Here is a 17396-nt window from a genome sequence, read left to right on the forward strand (position 1 = left end):
CCAGCGCTGGCATGCACAAAGCCCAGTGTTCCATCCACACGCCAACCCAGGCCAAGCAGTGCACGCCTGTCATCTCCGCAGCAGGGAGGCTGAGGCCGGATCAAAAGTTCAAAGTCGCGTCTTCTGCTGCTTAATTAGTTCGAGGCCAGCCTGAACTATGTGAAACCCTCTCAAATGAAAAGAAAGAGATCGAACTCCTCACAGCTGGCCGCGCTGCATGTGGGCTCGCTGTGTGTGTCTGGGGTGCAGAATGTCGTGGACGTATGCATTTTGAGGTCAGGAGCCCATCGCATGTCCCGAGTCGAAGCCGAGATACCCACAGCCTCGCGAGTCTATGCAACTGGGAGTCTCGCTCCACAGCCTTGGTGGGCCTGGAACTCGCAGTCATTCCCGATTTTCAGGCACGGCAGCTCTAGAGCGTGTCTCCCTCGTGGGTGTCTGCGAGAGGTGTACCGTAGCCGCTGCAAAGTCGCGCGCAACCCGGTGGTGGGCAATGCCGCCCCCGCGGGCTCTGCGCGTGCGCGCTCCCAGAGCGGGGCCCACCCGCGCGCCCGCCGTTGCCGCTTTAAGAGTGGCGGGAGCGCGCGGCGGCGGCGGCGCGCTTCCCGGAACAGCCCGCGGAGGGCAGCGCTGCTCGAACCCACCCGCGGCCGCAGCTCCCGCCGGACGGCTGCGGGGCCCGGGGCGCGGGCAGCGATGGCCACGCGCGCCTGACAGGTGCGGAGCATGTACGGCAAAGCGGGCAAGGGCTGCGCGCCCTCGGACGGCCAGGCGCGCGAGAAGTGAGTGCCCGGCGCGGGGGCCACGCAGGACCGGGGCCGTGGTGTCACGCGAGACCAGAAGGGTGCGGGATTTCAGGGGGACACATGAGATCCAGAGGGCTCGTGGAGTTGCCGGAGATCAGAATGGAGCAGGATTTCAGGGGTACACACGAGGTCAAGGGGCTCGTGGGGTCATGCGAGACCTCCAGGGTGGGTGATTGTGGGCGTGCGAGACCTGAGGCTCTCTTGGGGTCACGGGAGACACAAAGGACAGAATATATTGGGGGCACTAGAGTTCCAGGGGCTCAGGGTCACGTGAAATTCAGAGGGCATGAGATTGCAGCGTGGGAGAGCCAAGAGAGCCTGGGGTCTCAGGACATTTGAGGGGACAGGAGATCAAGGGGTCAGACAGGACCCCGAAGGGGATGCTGGGATCACACGGCAGTGGATGGGGTGCGGGGTCAGAGGACTATGAGCTCTGAGGAGTCCATGGTGTAGAGAGCAGGACGTGGATGAGAGCGGTCACAGGACGCCCAGGGCAGGCACAGCATCTGAAGGGTGCGAGACCTCGATGGTTCTGGGGCCACACAGACCTGACAGGTGTGAGCATTAGGGGCGCCCCGTGAGACCATGGGACTCGTGGAGAGCTGCAGGAGTCCCATGCATGCAAGCCCAATGCTGGAGATTTGAAAGGAGACTCCTAGGGTTCGTTGTGGCTGCAGATTCCAGCAGGTTGAGGGGCCGCCTCGTGAGGTGTTGGAGATGTGAGGTTTGCATGGGCATGTGTGACCTGAGCTGAACTCACTGTCACTTGTGGGCAAAGGTGTGGCACAGGGCAGGAGGGAAGGTGCGGCCTCTGGCTGTGTCTGACTGCAGGTCCTGGGCTACCACACAGTAGCCCTGGGTGGGCCAGAGTGGTTCTGGCTCTCAATGCCCAGTGTTGGACATGCAGGATGAATGGCCAGGTGGATGAGCTTCCAGTGAGCACCCACCTGGGCTAGCATTCCTTCCCTGGGTGCCCGTGCAGGGGAGTGGGTGAAGAGTCGAACATTTGAAGTGTGCGTGAGGGGGGCGCAGCACTCACATTGGAGACTAATGGGTCACTGGGGATGCCATGTAAGGCTGCCCCTCAGGCCTCTGTTGTTATCACTAGGCTTCTTTTGTGGCTCAGTAAACTCAATGACCCATCCTGGCATCGGGCTGCTGCCCATGTGGGAAGCAGGGGCTGTCTGGCTGGGTCACCCGACACCTGGTGAGTCCCCAGCCTGGGGACTAGTTCATATAGTCCTGCGCTAAGTTGGGAAGGTGATGGGGGGGGGGTGTCTGTGTGAGAGGACACGCACATTCAGAGAGCAAGGGCCCAGTCACCTCACAAAGTACCAGTGGGACCATCAGGAACCTCAAGGTAGGCTGGAAGGGGAGCAAAGGGGGAGAGGGGAGGGAGGGATATGGTGGCAGGCTCATTGTGTGCAAAGGCCCTGTGGTAGGAGCTGCGGCTGGGCTGCGGATTAGCAGAAGTCCTGATGCTGAGTGTGGATCACAGGGAGGCTTGTGTCTTTGAAAGTGCATACAGAAGGCTGAGGCAGGAGGCTCTCCTATCCAAGCTCACCTACTGAGCAAGGCCGTCTGAAAAAAACAGTGCATTTGGGCTGCAGGACTCACAGAGAACAGCAAAGAGGCCAACCAGGCTTGGCATGGCTGAAGCCAAAGCCTGGGAGCTGGGATGGGCGGGAGGCCTGTGTGGGAGCTGGTCCTGGTAGATGAGGCTCCTGGAACCAGGCTGTGTGCGGTCATCCATCTTTCCTGTGGGATCCTCACAGAGAGGGTAGGCAGGCGGCCCTGCCTCAGTTTACCTACTGCACTGGGGTTGGCTGACCTTTCTGAGTTCAGGACTTCCAACTCTAGTGTCTCGATTACTGACTGGCCCAGCCCTGATTTTTCTCTTCTATCCCCGTCTGTACCCTGGACTCACCTGTTTGTGGTCTCCACCTTCCAGGCCTGCTTGTGCCCTGTCCTCTGTCCCCTCAGCAACTAGAGCCTTGTAGGCCTGTATGTCTGAGCGTGGGCAGCCAGCTCCACGGTGGGTAGCATCTACCTGGCTGTGGGGACCCTGCATTTGGGTGGCAAGGATAAGGCTGGGGTCTGAGTGGACCCTGTGTAAGCTAAAGTGTGTAAGCATTGGCCAGGGGCACATGTCCATCTGGTGCCACCCAACAGCTGAGGTGGCTTCTCTGAACAGCCTTCAGGGTGACACAGGACAGCCACCTTCCTCTTGACGCAGGTGACAGAAAGGCCTGTGGGTGACAGGGTCACTGAAGACCTTGGCAGGACCTGGGGACGGGTTAGATGATGACTGGAGTGGGATTGTCGGCTCTCAGCAGCCTGTCTGAGGGGTGACCTTTACAGGAACCCCTGTAATTATGGTGGCCGTGGCAGTGGTGTTTTGGGCCTTGGGAACCAGCTAACATGAAGCTGTCCACGCCGCACAGCCCAGGCCTGTCCTCCAGGCCACTCAGCCCTTCTAGCAGGAAGGGCTGAGCTTTGTCCTGGCTTTGCTTTCTGCTGCAAGGGACTCAGGGAAGCTGACCCAGGACAGTGCGGGTCTCAGGACCTATGGCCGTCTCCTCCCCCGACCTGTAAGAGACAATAGGGTGAGTGGGGCATGGGCAGAGTTGAGTATGGCAGGGACACCTCAGACTGTTGATGCTGGAGTTGGAAGGCACAGCCTAGGCAAAGGCCTTGGGGTGGGAGGCAGGTGGTAGCCCAGGGCCCAGCTCAGACAGTGCATGCGGGGCCTGGAGCAGGACGCAGCTGCAGGGCAGACATGAGGGGGAGGGGACAGTTGAGAACACTGAGACTGGCCTTGTGTCCCTCCAGCAACCTGCCTCCACCCTAGTGGCTGGGTCCATGGGGTCTCCCTGTTGTACTAGCCTTATGATTGGGGTGCTGGTGATAGGACCTGTGAACCCAATTCCTGAGGCCCCCTTGGGATGTGGGGGAGCTTCCAGGAAGCAGGTGGCTGGGGCGGGCAGGGATGAAAATACCAGCAAGAGGGAAGGAGAAGGCTGGAGGCTCTGAGCGCCCCAGCAGGGTCAGGCCACTGATGGGCAGGCTGTGGGAAGAGGGTGGAGAAAGATGTCACAGTAGTCAAGGAGTGAGCATCTGAGTATCACCGCGTTGTCTAATCCCTATCAGGCCCCAGCTCAGTCTCTGGCCACAGAATGGTAGGCTCTGGTGGCCACAGCTCCTTCTTGGCTATCAGGAGGGGGCTTGGGCTGGCATGGCACCCTGGCCATGGTGCCATCCCACACACGTGGTTCAGGTTGCAATCACAGCCCTCATCTTGGGCCAGCCCACCCCGATCCTGACACAGACCTCTCATCTGCTAGCTCAGCCCTTCTAGGTCTGCTGTGTGTGTCTGAGAGAACAGCATGGATCCTAAGAGGGTGGCCGGTGTGCTACTGCACAAGGACAGACCAATGGACAGAAGGGGGGACGAATGGATGGAGGAGTGGATGGATGGGTGGACAGGTGGACAGATGGGCAGATAGATGGGCAATTGAAGAAAGAATATCAAGGTGAAGGGCAGAGCCACAGGGTCGGGCTGGGGGTGCAAGGTCCCGGCATTTGGTCCGAAGTGCATCCTGGGACAGACATGAGGTAGTGGGAGCCACGCTGGGGTGTGAGGGAGAGCAGGGCCCGAGTCAAAGCCCGGTTATTTTAGGATGAGGCCCTCAGCCAGGGAGGGTGAGGACAGCTGGGGAGGCCCCTGGAGCCCTGCGGGCCGTATCTCCAGCTCCAGCATGTCTCTTTATCGTCATGCCCCTGCGGGGACACCCAGAGAATGTATATGTGAGCTGGAGGGGCCAGTGCCCAGCAAGTGGGTAACGTGGGGGATGGAGCTGCCGTGGACGGAAGGTTGGGTGGGATGACCTAACACTCCATGTGGCCACGGAGCAAGAGAGTCCCAGCAGGTGAGAGGGAGGCAGTGGCCCCATGGGTCACTGGCACTGCAGACCCTGTCTTCTGTCAGCCTCTGCCTCACGTCTCGTCTCCCTACTCCCCAGAGCCGCCATTACTGTCTGAGTACTCTCCAGGGAAGGAAAGTTATGGTTATCACTGGTACTAAGGGTGAAGATGGGGCCCTTGGGAGGAGCCTTTAGGTGGGGTGTTGATAAGTCTATAGGAGTTGGCTGCCACAGGTCAGTAAAGCTGTTTTCTGTGATTGGCAGTGCTGAGGATCTAGTATCGGGCAGGGGAGGATTGGCTGGGGAACCTGATCATGGCCTTGTGTTGGCTAGGCCCACAGGTGCCCTATGCTGAACAACCTGAACCCATTTCCCACCCTGCCTGTAGGCTCGCACTGTATGTATATGAATACCTGCTGCATGTGGGGGCGCAGAAGTCGGCACAGACCTTCCTGTCCGAGGTGAGTGTCCACTCTACCAGGACACCCCACGTTGTCCTGAATTGTTCGGCTTGTCCCCTGGTAGTGTTGGCAGACACCTCTTGGGTACCTGCCCCTCACTCACCCTCTTCACTGTAGATCCGCTGGGAGAAGAACATCACATTGGGCGAGCCCCCTGGTTTCCTGCACTCCTGGTGGTGGTATGTACCTGTGTGAGAGCCGACAGAGGGAAGCGGGAGCTTTGGGGGTACGTGGGGGTCACCTCATTCCCTCTGCTGCCCGCAGTGTCTTCTGGGACCTTTATTGCGCAGCCCCAGACCGAAGAGAGGCCTGTGAGCACTCCAGTGAGGCCAAAGTCTTCCAGGACTATGTGAGTCTCCAGGGCTCTGGAATCTGGGCCCACTTCTTTTGTTTCGAGACAGGGTTTCTCTGTGTAGCCCTGGCTCTCCTGGATCTCACTCTGTAGCCCAGGCTGGCCTTGAACTCAGAGACCCGCCTGCCTTTGCCTCCTGAGTGCTGGGATTAAAAGGCCTGTGCCACCATGCTCCTCTCTATTATTTTTAAAAATACTTTTATTTTATGTGTAGGAATGTTTTGCCTGCAAGTCTGTCTGTACACCCTGTGCATGCTTGGTGTCTGTGGGGGTCAGAAGAGGGCGTCAGATGCCTGGAACTGGAGTTACTGTGGCGCCATGTGGGTGCTGGGAACTGAACCTGGAGCCTCTTCAGCTCCTGGAATTGTTTGTTTCGTTTTTTGTTTGAGACTAAATAATTCTGTTATCCTGTGTAGCTCATGCTGGCTTCGAACTCACAGAGAACCTTCTGCCTCTGCCTCTGGAGTGTTGGGGTTAAAGACCAACTCCCTGGCCTCAGTTTCCCTTTGGCACAGTAGGCAGCCCTGGTCTCCGTTCCGCAGTCCCTAGGCGCCGGTTGCCATGGCAGCGTGGGCGTCGGAGGGCGGGGCCAGAGCAGACTGGTCTTAGGCGCCCCGCGGCTGCGGCCCGACCTTGGCGTCTCTTGGAAACGCCAGCGCGCCCCTGCCCGTCGTCATGGTAACGCGGGCGGGCGTTGTCGTCGCTGTGGGATGATTGACTGGGGCGGGGGGTGGGGTTCCCGATCGGGCTGCCGTCCCCGCAGTACCGGCTGGTCTGCACCGAGGAACCCTGGGGAGCTTTGGCCATGACAACCCCTAAAGCACCCGGGATTACAGTGATTTGGGGTTCCTTGTGAGTGCGCTTTTGCTGTGAGCTGCTGTCGTTTATTTTCGGGGGCTAGACCAGAGACCTGGCTCAGCTGTGGAGGGCTGTCCCCATTCCAGAGATCTCACAGAAGCCTCCATAGCCCCAAGCATTCCTGTGCTAGCCAGTGCAGTCCTAGGGACACCTAGGAAGCTCTCCGCCTGAGAAGGCAGTGAGAGGAGAGGGTCAGCAGAAAGGGCCATCCTGAGGTCAGCCTTCCCAGACTTCGGGCCTCTCTTCCCCCACTTCCTGCACTTTGGTCACCAGAATGGAATCGGGCAGCGGAAGTGGCCCGTCAGCCCCCACCCCCAGCTCTGGGCCTGTCAGACCTGGTCCTTGTCCATCTAAGGAGGGTTGGGGACTGTGGCCCCTACCCAGAGTTCCGCTCCTGCCTCCTGGAGGGCCGGGTGTGCATCTACAGTGCAGGACAAGGAAGGCCTGGGTGTGCATCATCAGAAGGCCACCCTGCCACCAGGAGAACACGGGCCAGTTGAGATGAGGGGGAGCCACAGAAGACTGGGGTGTGGCTGTTCCAAGTCAACCTCCCCTTTCTCTGTCCTGATTGACATCCCAGTTTGGCCACATGACAGCTGTCCCCAGGCTGTCTCCAAAGATAGGGGGAGAACCTGTTCAGAAAGTCACCTATTATGGTGCTCACCCCATCCTCTGGTGTCTCATATCCTTGCAGAGTGCGGCAGCCCCCAACCCTGTGATGGGCGCCATGGCCCCTAATGACGCAATGGGGGCCGGTCCTATGGCGCCAGGCTTCTTTCAGGTATGGCTGCCCCGGGGCCTCTTTTGTTCCCACAATTGAGGTAGGGACAAGCTGCAGGCTAGAATTCCGTGGAAGGATTGTCACCACAGTGGGTATGGACATGTGTGCACCTTGTCATTGCTAGCGACAGACATGAGTCTGTGCCCCTGAGTACCTGTGCCAACTGGCTGTGGTCTGCAACCTGGCTCTGAGGCAGGGGACTAGCAAGGTTGGAGGCCCCAGCTCCTATCCTGCCCCCAGGCACAGTAAGAACAGGGTTTCGTTAGGGGAAGTACAGATCAGAGATTGCTGACTCCCAACCCATCTCTTTCAGCCCTTTATGTCAGCACGGTTCCCAGGGGGTGCCCGGCCCTCCCTAAGGATACCAGGCCAGGTGAGAGAGGGTGGGGCTGGGGGGAACAGGACCTGGGTGGGGGTGTCGCCTCCAACTCAGTACCATGCCCCCCTCCACAGCCTCCCGTGGGCCTCCCTGGCTCCCAGCCCCTCATCCCCGGTGCCATGGACCCCTCCCCACGCACACAGGGTGAGTAACAGACACTCCAGCTGCTGTTCCACAGGACCGTCCCTTCTTGATGTGGTGTCCATGCCTGGGAATGCCCAAGCCTGAGCCTTCTCTCTTATGTCTCTGCCCAGGGCACCCCAGCCTGGGAGGCCCGATGCAGAGGGTGACACCTCCGAGGAGCATGGCCAGTGTTGGGCCCCAGGTAAGGGGTGGTCGAACCCCTTATGGGACAGAAGGGCCACGCCACATCCTAGGTTCTCAGTGACTAACCCTTTGCCTCGACAGGGCTATGGAGCTGGCATGCGGCCCCCACCCAATTCCCTTGCCACCAGCCAGGTCCTGCCATCCATGAACATGTAAGGCCCTAGGGTACCCTCAGGCTTGTGGTCACCCAGCCTAGAGGCAGGCCATGTATTCAGGGACAACTTGGGCATTGTTTATTCCACCTTCTGGAGGGGAAACTGAGGCCAGAAGTGTCACTTAGCCCTAGGGAATGACGGGTTGCTGGGCCCTGGGCGCCTGGGCTGCTGCAGCGCCCCCATCTCTTCCAGGGGTCCGGGGGTGCGTGGCCCGTGGGCCAGTCCCAGCGGTAACTCGGTGAGTGGCAGGCAGGGTGAGCTGGGGAAGGAGGGCTCGGGCCAGCTGCCTGCCACTGACGCTCACAGTTGTCCCTGCCTGTTCCCAGATTCCCTACGCTTCCTCATCTCCTGGCAGCTACACGGTGAGTCCCTGCGGGTGCGCGGTGGGACCTGTAGGGTGCAGGCCAGACCAGCTATGTCTCACAGTCTCCATGTCTCCGTGCAGGGACCCGCAGGAGGGGGCGGAGCCCCCGGAACACCCATCATGCCCAGCCCTGGAGGTAAGGAACATGTGGGTTGGAGTGGGCCGGGATCCCCATTGCACGCACCCACCCACGCAGCCCCTGCTTTCGCCCCCAGACTCCACCAACTCCAGCGAGAATATGTATACCATCATGAACCCCATCGGGCCGGGCGCCGGCAGGGCTAACGTGAGTGGGGGCCGGTGCGCCTCACCCGACGGGGACCCCGCGGGGGGCGGCCGGCCCGAGCCCCACGCTGCCCTGTGCCCGCAGTTCCCGCTCGGCCCCGGCCCCGAGGGCCCAATGGCCTCTATGAGCGCGATGGAGCCGCACCACGTGAACGGATCCCTGGGTGAGTGGCCGGGCGCCACCTAGCGGCTCCATCGGCGGGCACCGTGACCCCCAGGCGCCGGGACGAGAGGCTGCGAGGTCCCTGGTCGCCGGCACCTAGCCCCACTAGTGCCCTGATCTCCACGCCACGGGAGGGGCGACTGAGAGACCCCCGTCCCCAAGCTCTCGGGTGGCCCCTGGGCGCAACGCCTGCACCCTCCATCGACCCCCGGCTACGGGAACGAGAGATCCTGGGGTACCCCGTCCCTGAGCTCCGCACCGGCGCCTGAGCCTCTTGTCTCTCCGCAGGCTCGGGCGATATGGACGGGCTGCCGAAGGTGAGGTCGTGCACGTTGGGTGGGTGGAGGCAGGTGGTCTGGGGCGGGGGACCCCCGCGCTGACCGGCGCCGCCCCCAGAACTCCCCCGGCGCCGTGGGCGGCCTGAGCAACGCCCCGGGGACCCCGCGCGACGACAGCGAGATGGCGGCCGCCGGGACCTTCCTGCATCCGTTCCCGAGCGAAAGCGTAAGCGCCTGCGTCGACTCCCCACCCGCGGCCGCGGCGGGCCGGAGGGGCCTGGCGGGCAGACCCCGGCGGGGCGGCCGCGGGGCCAGAGCAAGACCGTGACCGCGGCGGGCCAGGTGGGGGGGGGCGGCCGCGGCACCTTCCCCTCCTCTCCACCCTCCCCGGGTTCCCCCTGTCCCCGGGAGGGCGGGCCACAGCCTCGGCCGGAGCTGAGCCGCGCTCCGCGCGCCGCCCTCTCTCTGCAGTACTCCCCCGGCATGACCATGAGCGTGTGATAGCCCTGGCCTGAGCCCAGTGTCCTGCTGGCGAGGTCTCGGGTCACGCCCCTGCTACCCGGACTGGATGGCCAGCAGGGCCCCCACGAAGGACTTTCTCATTTTCTAAACACACAGACACACACACAGACACAGACACACACACAGACGCGCGCAAGGACCTCAGAGAAGTGCGGGCCTTCGGACCTATGTGCTGTCACAGGGCTTGGGGGCTGAGGGGGACTGCCAATAAACACATTTGGTTTTGTCTTTTTGGTACGGCTGGTTTCCCTCACTTCACCAGTAGCTATGGCCTCAATCCCTGCTCAGATGGGTGGGGTGAAGCTGAGAGACTACCACATCAGCATGGAGGGCAGAGGGACCAGGCTGGTGCTGCAGGCCTTGAATCCCAGCATTTGGGCAGAGGCAAGTGGATGGATTGAGTTCCAGGCCAACAGCTTGGTCTACATACCAAATTCTAGGCTAGCCGGGGCTACACACTGAAACTCTGTAAAAAGCCACAAGGAGGCTTGCCTGATGGGGACCCTTTATTTCATTTGTAAGGTCTTGGGAACAAGAGTAAGAGAAGGGTTGGGGATGAAAGGATCACTTGGTTTTAGGCAGTGGACACCTCTGGTGTCGGTGCCTGGGCATGCCCATTGGCATCACCGGTACAGCCGTTGGTGGCAGCAGGTGTGGACTCTTTCTTATGTGGCAGTGGGCTGGAGGCTGCAATCTCTCCTGGCTTGCTGACCGGGCCTGGGCGCTCCATCTTGTGCTCTAAGAGCATGTGGTTCTGGGGCGGGAGCCCCACACAGGCCCTGTGGGGAGAGCACGGACTCAGCAGGGCCACCCCAGGACCGCCCTGCCGCCGCCGCTGCTGCGGACTGCCCTCAGCAGGCGCACCTGAGAATGTTCTCGATGCAGCTGCGCTGACGGAAGAGTGCATTCACCACCGGGCTGCCCGGGGGCACCAGCGGCGCCTTGAAGAGGAAGCCCAGCAGCGACAGCACGGGATGGAAGCCCTGGGGCTCGGGGTCCGCGTCGGTGCAGAAGTTCACGCGCTGACAGAGCTCTGTGAGCAGCACTAGGTCCAGCATGATGGGCGCCGCCAGGAGCGAGTCCTGGGTGGGGAATGGAGAGGTGTGACAAGGGTCTGGCGAATCAACACCCGTGCCTGCCCACCACGCCTGACCGGCCCTCCATACCTCACAGGTGTTATGGAGCACCAGGGTGTTGGTGCCACCCAGCATCAGCTCTGAGGTGTACTCGTCCAGGGCACGCTTGCTGTCGCCCACGTAGGGCACGTATTTGATCACCACCTGTGGGGGTTCATCGGGTCATACGGCCCCCCCCCACCGCGCCGAGGCCCCTGCCCGCCCACACCCCACACCCCACGTACGCAGTGGTCTGGCTCCTCTCCAGGTGCGTAGAGCACGCGGTTGCTCTGAACCATGTCGTCCACCACGCTGCTCTTGGACACTTCCTTGGAGCGGAACTGCAGAGGCGCAGACAGGTTCTGACCGTCGTTGTTGCCCAAGTGGTTGTAGCTCACGATGGACATGGTCTGTGTGGTCAGAGTCATGGATGCAAGTGTGTCCGGCTCCGCAGTACCCCCATCAACCCGAGTTTCTGGCTCCCTTCTGGCACCTCATGGAGCCCCCCAGGTACCTTGAGGCCAGAGCCGATGAGGAAGTCCACCAGAACAGACTTGACCTTCGTCTGACCGGACTTGAAATCATCCCCACCCACGAACACATGGCGCTGGGAAGCCAGCTCCAGGGCACCGGGCACCAGTGTATTCTGTGGGGACCCGTTGAGGAAGGCGCAGCCCTCTAGGATGCTGGCCACAGCAAAAAGTGTGGACGGTGACACCTCCAGACCAAGCTGAGGGCAGAGAGGCAGTCAGCCAAGGCTCCCTCTGGACTGGCCTCCACCCCCAGGAACTCTGGGCGTGCGCCCACCTGGATAGTACGCAGCAAGTTTTCGGCTGTGTCATTGCGGCCTGCGACCACCTCGCAGAAACGCTCCGTGTTGGCGGTCCACAGCACAATGACCTTGTCCAGTCCTGCGCTGGATCGGAAGTCTCGAATGTCCTTTCGAATCTGCTCCAACTGGGAAAGGGTGGGGGAGAGTAGGTGGAATAGTCCAAGCCCCCCAGAGGCCTGGGCCGCTCATTCCCCGGGACAGGACGGGCGGTGGCGAGTATGTAGCCAAAGGGAGAGCCACAGGGGGTGACAGTGGGCTGGGGAAGCCGGTGAGGCCTCCACCTGTTGCGCGCGTGTGCCAGGGATGAGGTTGTCTGCACGTGCTGTCTGGTTGGCAGCGATGAACTCAGGAATGTAGACCGAGGGCCGCGGACGCAGGCTCTCCATGTGGGGCCACAGCTGCTCCTGTAGACCGCAGTCCAGGACCTGTGCGCGCCGCATCGCCTCGGCCAGGTTCAGTGACGAGATATCCCAGCCTAGGTTGTGGGGACCCTCACACTGAACCCGTCCTCCACCCTGGGCCTTCCCACACCTACCCCCATGCCACCCCGAGGTTCCGCCCACCGTCAAACACCAGGTCGTTGGGGGCCACCATGGGTAGCAGCGCGCTGAAGGGCACAAACACCTCGCGGCCGTTGCCATCTAGACCCAGGTTCATGGTGCCCGCCTGGGTCAACGAGCCGTAATAGTTTGCTTCCTGGGGGGGCAAGAGGGGCAGCGTGTTGAGCAGGGAGGGGCCCGGCGCGCGGGGACCCGCCAGCCCCAGAGGCCACGCCCCCACCTCGTCGGGCCAAGACCTGGGGTGACGTCACCCACACCTTCTCACCGGCCCCGCCCCTCGGGCTCCGCCCAGCCAGCCGCCCCCGCCCCCAGGCGGCCTGGGCCCCCACCTTGCGACCAGTGCGCGTGGGCCAGGTCAGGCGCAGCCGGTTGGCCAGCACGGCCGCGGTGAGCGTGGAGCCGTTGTTCCCGCCCCAGCCGACAAGCATGACCCCGAGCCGGGGCACCTGCCGGGCGGTGCGGAAGGTGAAGCGAGTAGCCGTGGGCTGCACCTAAGGACGGGTGGGGAGTGAGTGGCGGGACCTCGGGCTCCAGGTGTCCGCCGCCGCCCACGCCCCGCGCGCACCCGCAGCACGCCGCCCTCGCGGCTGACGCGCGTCGTCCGGTACTCATAGCGAGCCTCGATGGCCTCGGCGCCGTAGACCACGTCCGGGCTGTCCACCAGGATCTCGGCGGCGGGCTCCATCGCGGCGAGCTGCGGGCAGAGCCGATGAGAGCGGGCCCCCCGCCCGGGAGCCCGCCCTACGCCCCGGGACAGGACCGCACTCACCGGCTCCGAGTCGGATCGCACTACGGAGGCGGACAGCGCGGGGCCCGGGCGCGCGGGCAGCAGAGAAAAGCGCCGAGGCCACGCCCCGGCCACGCCCCCCGCGGGCGTGACGAGCAGCCCAGGGTTCGAGGTGCTCTGGACCCAGGTGGCCGGAAGCAGCCTTGGGCGCGAGCGCCGTGCGCATTGGCTCGCTGCGCAACCACGTTGAACCGGGACCACCCGGCAGCCAATGAGCGACAGCCAGCGTCAGGGAGGCGGGGCAGCTGGGCGAGGGGCCTGCGGGGGTCCCGGGCTGAGCGAGGCCTGCTCCCCACCCCCAGCCTGAGCACCATCCTGCTGGCCCGGCCGAGGGGAGGGGACAGGATGGCCAGGCCAGCGCGGCCTCCCCCTCGACAGGCACAGCGATAAGGAACGTGGGAACCCGCGGGCAGGCGGGGGAGGCACCTCCTGAACTTTCCAAAACAAGCTGCCTCCTCCTAGCGGAAACTTTCCACTGCTGGAGCCGGGCCGAAAAGGTGGATCGTCCGCAATGTCTGCCCGAAAGGGAGAGGGACTGCGCCTTGTAGGCGTCAAGACTTTGTCGGTTCAGATAACCGGAATCAATCCCAATATGAAGGGACGGAAAGGGGACTGAGCACATCCCGATGAAGAGACCCAGGCAGGATTCCCTGAGGGGGCTGTTGGAAAGGGTTTTGATGTATGAACAGGAGATTGTGAAGTGAGAACTACAGGCATATCCCACTGCATGCCCTAAAGAAAGGCTCCAGGCTCAGTCAGATGCAAGCAGGGACTCATGGGGTGTACTTCAACAGAAATGACCAGTGATTTATTCATCAGTCTGACTTAGTAGTGGTAGTGCTTACTGGCCAACCTGCCATCCCAGCATTTGGGAGGCTGAGGCAGAGACTGCAGTTGGGACAAGGCTGACGGGAGGACCAGGGCTGAGAGTCCCCCTGGCCTGGACATCCTGGGTGGGGGGGAGCTGTGGCCAGGGACCGCTTTGTCTGGGAGGTGTGTGGAACAAGGGCTCCGGGATGGCGCTGGAAGAGCACGGCCAGACTGTTCCCGGGAGGTGGGTACACGGCGGCCCGCAGGGCGCCGCCTGGCTCTCCTTCCGCCTCCTCAGCCGCCTCAGAACTCTCAGAAGTCTGGCCAAGGCCTGGAGGCCGACTGACCCCGGCCCTTCCCTTGCGGGCTGTCTTTGGCCTTTTCCTTTGAAAACAAACATGCTCACAGACTGCCCTGGTGCAAACCCAGCCTCTGCTGTCTGATCGGAGCCCGAGGCCGACGGTGGCCACGCCCACTGCTCTCAGCTCCAACGCCTTGGTTGAGTGCTGGCTTAAGACACCATCACCCCTTGCTGTGATCTGGTTTTTTTTTTTGTTGTTTTTTTGATCTGCTGTTTTTAAAGTAGGCCCAAAAAAATCTTCCCGCCCCATCCTTCTTAGTAGCTGGAGTTAAGTGCGGGGCGTTTACCCACCAACCCAGAGTTTTCTTGAGTGTGAGCAGCAGGAAATATTAGAAAGACTTATATTGTGGAGATAAACAGATAGAAAATGAAGGATAGCCTTGAGAGGGCCTGGAACCTATTCCAACAGGACCAGCCCCTGTCTCTGCCAAGGGGTGGAACAGAAGACCTACCCCCACAGCCAAGTGCAGACCATCTCGGACCCCTGCACGCAGGCCCGTGGCCCAATCATCCTCTATGTGGACCTGCTGGGTACAGCACGCGGGACCTGAAAAGGGCTCCCACAGTTCAGGTCACCCTGTTTGTGCCCGGGGAACAGGAGTGCCCCAGTCTGCTACAGTGCCTGACCAACCCAGCCTGCCTGACTGGCCTCATCCCTCACCTCACCACAGGGCCCGGCCAAGTTCTCACTCAGGGCCACTGCGCAGTGACACAAACAAAGCACAAGAGGGTTCGGCTCCATCAAATTTATTATAGACTTTAAAAGTCGGCGGTTCACCTGCTTAGTGTACAAAAGACAGGTTCGGAGAAAGGGTCCCCAGGAGGCACCGCCTCTCTGTCAATTGTAACGTTTTGGCAAAAGTGAAGACTGTAAACACCAACTCCATGGCTCAAAGTAGACTATCCACTGTACAGTCCAAAGGTGGAGACCACCAATAAGTTAGACATCTCTAACCTGCCAGCACCCACAGCCCTAGAGCCTGGCCCTGCCCTCCCCTTCATAAATCTCAAGACAACAGAACAACAAAACAGACCAATTCAACTGATAGTCCCTGGGTGGAGTTCCCAGGGCAGGAGAGGGGTGCCCTGGGCTGGGTCCCCCCAGAGCCCTGCCCCATTTAGAAACTAACAGTTCTTTAAACCTGAAGGGCTGGTTTCTGATAGGGTCTGAGGGCCCCAGGGGTCCCAGAGAAAAGCAAAGAGCTGAGTAGGGTAGGACTGGACCAGGCAGGTGCCTCCTGGTAGCCAGGCTCTTTGGAAGCCATCCAAAGACACCCCCAAGGTTTAGAAAAATAGACATCTGTGTTTGAGTTTCTGCTCTCCCTGCTCTGCAGCTGTGGGTGCAGGGGCCCTGCAACTCCCAGTACATGCCCACCCATAGCTTCCTTCTGAATGTGCACAGCTCAGAACCCGCGCGCGCGCGCGCACACACACGCATGCACGCACACACACAAACCAATGGCCCCTAGGATTTGGGGTGTGAGAAGATGAGGCACAGTGAGAGCAGCAATTGGAGGCCACAGGCCTGCGCCCTGGAGAAGGTGAGCAAGGCACCACCCTCAGCCCCCTGCCACGAGACCCTAGCAGATAGGACCCCAGGACCCACAATGCATGGAGGGATGGAGCAAGGCCAGCAGCACAAGCCCAACGCAGCCTCCGTGGGACACGAAGAGCAGGTGTGGGGGCTGAGGACCATATGCTGCCGAGGCCACCGTGGAGGACTTCAGGCACAGCCGGGAGCTGCAGTGACCTTGCCAGCGGGGATCTGCAGGTGGCAGGGCCTGGCACTGCCCACTCTCCCTGGAGCCTCTAACCCTGGAGGCACGGGCCGTGGAGGAGGCACGGAGTAGAAAAGGTACAAAAATAGACAGTCTCTGTGGCAGCCAAAGGGCCGAGTTCATAGAAAACTAGAAAAGCAGGCGGAGCCATCAGGCCTGCCACCGGCGCGCTAGGGCCAGGCCTGCAGCCGCCGCTGGTCGTAGTCTGCGATGAGCCGCTTGATGTGGGCCAGCTTGCGGTGCAGGTACTCACAGCGCTGCTTCTCTCGGCTGTAGTTGGTGTTGGTCTGCGAGGGAACCAGGTGCGGTGAGACACCCACCCAGCCAGCAGCACCCTGGGCCAGGCGGGCTTCCCACTCAGCACCCACTTTGCCTCACACACCTTTTTGATTTTCCGGTATTCCTGAAGAATCTGCCCACGGGTTGTCTGGGGGGAAACACCAAGAACTAATTTCATTATGTCCCACCCGGGAAAGCTCCAAATGTCAGCTCTCTCTGGAAGTGACCAGGCAGGGGACAGCCACAGGAAGTGGATGGCCTTCCTGCAGTTCTTGCAAGGGTGCAGGGGACATGGCGGGGGAAGACACATAGGGAAGCGGGTGCCCCAGAAACGTGTGTGCACTACCTACAAGTCCTCCCGAGGCCAGAACCCAGCCGAGGCCAGGACCCAGCCGAGGCCACACACCCTGACCTTGGCTCACTGCCGGCTCTGGACGGCTAGCACTACCTCATACTCCTCGGAGCCCTGGCTCAGCTGCCTGAGCTGCTCATCGAGCTGTGTGAACCTGCGCGTGATCTGCTCGATGCGCGCGTGCAGGCTCCGGTACTCGTTGTATTCGGCATTGAAGTCATTCTTGTAGCTCTGGCGCTGCTCTGACGAGGAGATGGCGGGGTATTTCCTGAGGGACAAGAAGGCTGCTAGGGCTCAAGGGCACAGTGGGCGGCGGCAACAGCAGCAGCAGCAGCAGCAGCAGCAGCAGCAGCAGCACCTGGCTCAGGCAGGGTCTGGGTGGGGGCGCAGCCTAGGTAAGATACTCACAGCAAATAGTCCGGGGTCTCTGACGTGGACGTGGGGACACTGGCACAGGCTCCATTCAGACCTGCATGAGCAATGCACCCTTAGTCCAGGGCCAGGGTGGGGGTGCAAGCCACGCTTGATGGCCACAAGTCTGGACACTAGCAGTGGACCATGTGCTAAGACCAGCTGGCCAGAGTGGGAACCCACTGTCCAGGCTACAGCCACATAGCCCAGACATGCCCCTCTCCAAGCGGTCTCTACACAGGGGGGCTGGCAGTGTGGGGCATCTGCACTGGCTGGAGACAAACCCCGGCCATGCAGACAACAGGGCACAACTCTGACTGTAAACCGTGCTGGCACTGGCCTTCACTGAGACCCCATCAGTCCCTTGTCCTTTGCACAGCACACACTGCGGGCTGGGCCGGTCGGGAGCGGGTCTTCCACACGGCATTCCCAACCGCACCCACCACCAGGAGCTGGT

General features: G+C 61.5%; 3 protein-coding genes across 7 annotated transcripts in view; 1 reads left to right on the forward strand and 2 right to left on the reverse strand.

Moving 5' to 3' along the window:
• The first annotated feature begins 581 nt into the window (after positions 1 to 581).
• Positions 582 to 9891, forward strand: Ssbp4 (single stranded DNA binding protein 4). Of its 5 annotated transcripts, none has more exons than XM_036166520.1 (17): positions 583 to 782; positions 5118 to 5190; positions 5308 to 5369; positions 5455 to 5539; positions 7095 to 7181; positions 7495 to 7554; positions 7635 to 7704; positions 7815 to 7885; positions 7969 to 8039; positions 8235 to 8280; positions 8369 to 8404; positions 8488 to 8542; positions 8622 to 8692; positions 8777 to 8855; positions 9143 to 9171; positions 9251 to 9474; positions 9604 to 9891. In XM_036166520.1, the coding sequence occupies exons 1-16, from the start codon at positions 727 to 729 to the stop codon at positions 9458 to 9460; spliced, it is 1161 nt and encodes a 386-aa protein (XP_036022413.1). In that variant the 5' UTR covers positions 583 to 726; the 3' UTR covers positions 9461 to 9474; positions 9604 to 9891. The 5 variants fall into 5 exon arrangements, with proteins under 5 accessions (XP_036022411.1, XP_036022412.1, XP_036022413.1 ...); XM_036166521.1 differs by having other exon boundaries at positions 9251 to 9358; XM_036166518.1 differs by having other exon boundaries at positions 582 to 782; positions 8622 to 8855.
• A 251-nt stretch (positions 9892 to 10142) lies between these two features.
• Isyna1 (inositol-3-phosphate synthase 1) lies at positions 10143 to 13118 on the reverse strand. Its single transcript, XM_036166410.1, has 11 exons — positions 12931 to 13118; positions 12727 to 12855; positions 12491 to 12652; positions 12165 to 12297; positions 11883 to 12076; positions 11577 to 11726; positions 11284 to 11499; positions 11015 to 11179; positions 10821 to 10934; positions 10519 to 10736; positions 10143 to 10433 (listed from the first exon to the last, which is right to left on the reverse strand). Exons 2-11 carry the CDS (start codon positions 12844 to 12846, stop codon positions 10229 to 10231), a joined length of 1677 nt encoding a protein of 558 aa, XP_036022303.1. The 5' UTR covers positions 12847 to 12855; positions 12931 to 13118; the 3' UTR covers positions 10143 to 10228.
• A 1732-nt stretch (positions 13119 to 14850) lies between these two features.
• Positions 14851 to 17396, reverse strand: part of Ell (elongation factor for RNA polymerase II) — a 50681-nt gene continuing 48135 nt past the window's right edge. Inside the window, exons 9-12 of the mRNA XM_036166330.1 lie at positions 16937 to 16997; positions 16625 to 16796; positions 16280 to 16324; positions 14851 to 16184 (exon numbers count right to left, since the gene is read on the reverse strand). Coding sequence (XP_036022223.1) covers positions 16068 to 16184; positions 16280 to 16324; positions 16625 to 16796; positions 16937 to 16997 — 395 coding nt within the window. The 3' untranslated portion in view covers positions 14851 to 16067. The remainder of the gene's footprint in view (positions 16185 to 16279; positions 16325 to 16624; positions 16797 to 16936; positions 16998 to 17396) is intronic.

This window comes from Onychomys torridus, chromosome 17, assembly GCF_903995425.1.
Source record: "Onychomys torridus chromosome 17, mOncTor1.1, whole genome shotgun sequence".
Classification (NCBI taxonomy): domain Eukaryota; kingdom Metazoa; phylum Chordata; class Mammalia; order Rodentia; family Cricetidae; genus Onychomys; species Onychomys torridus.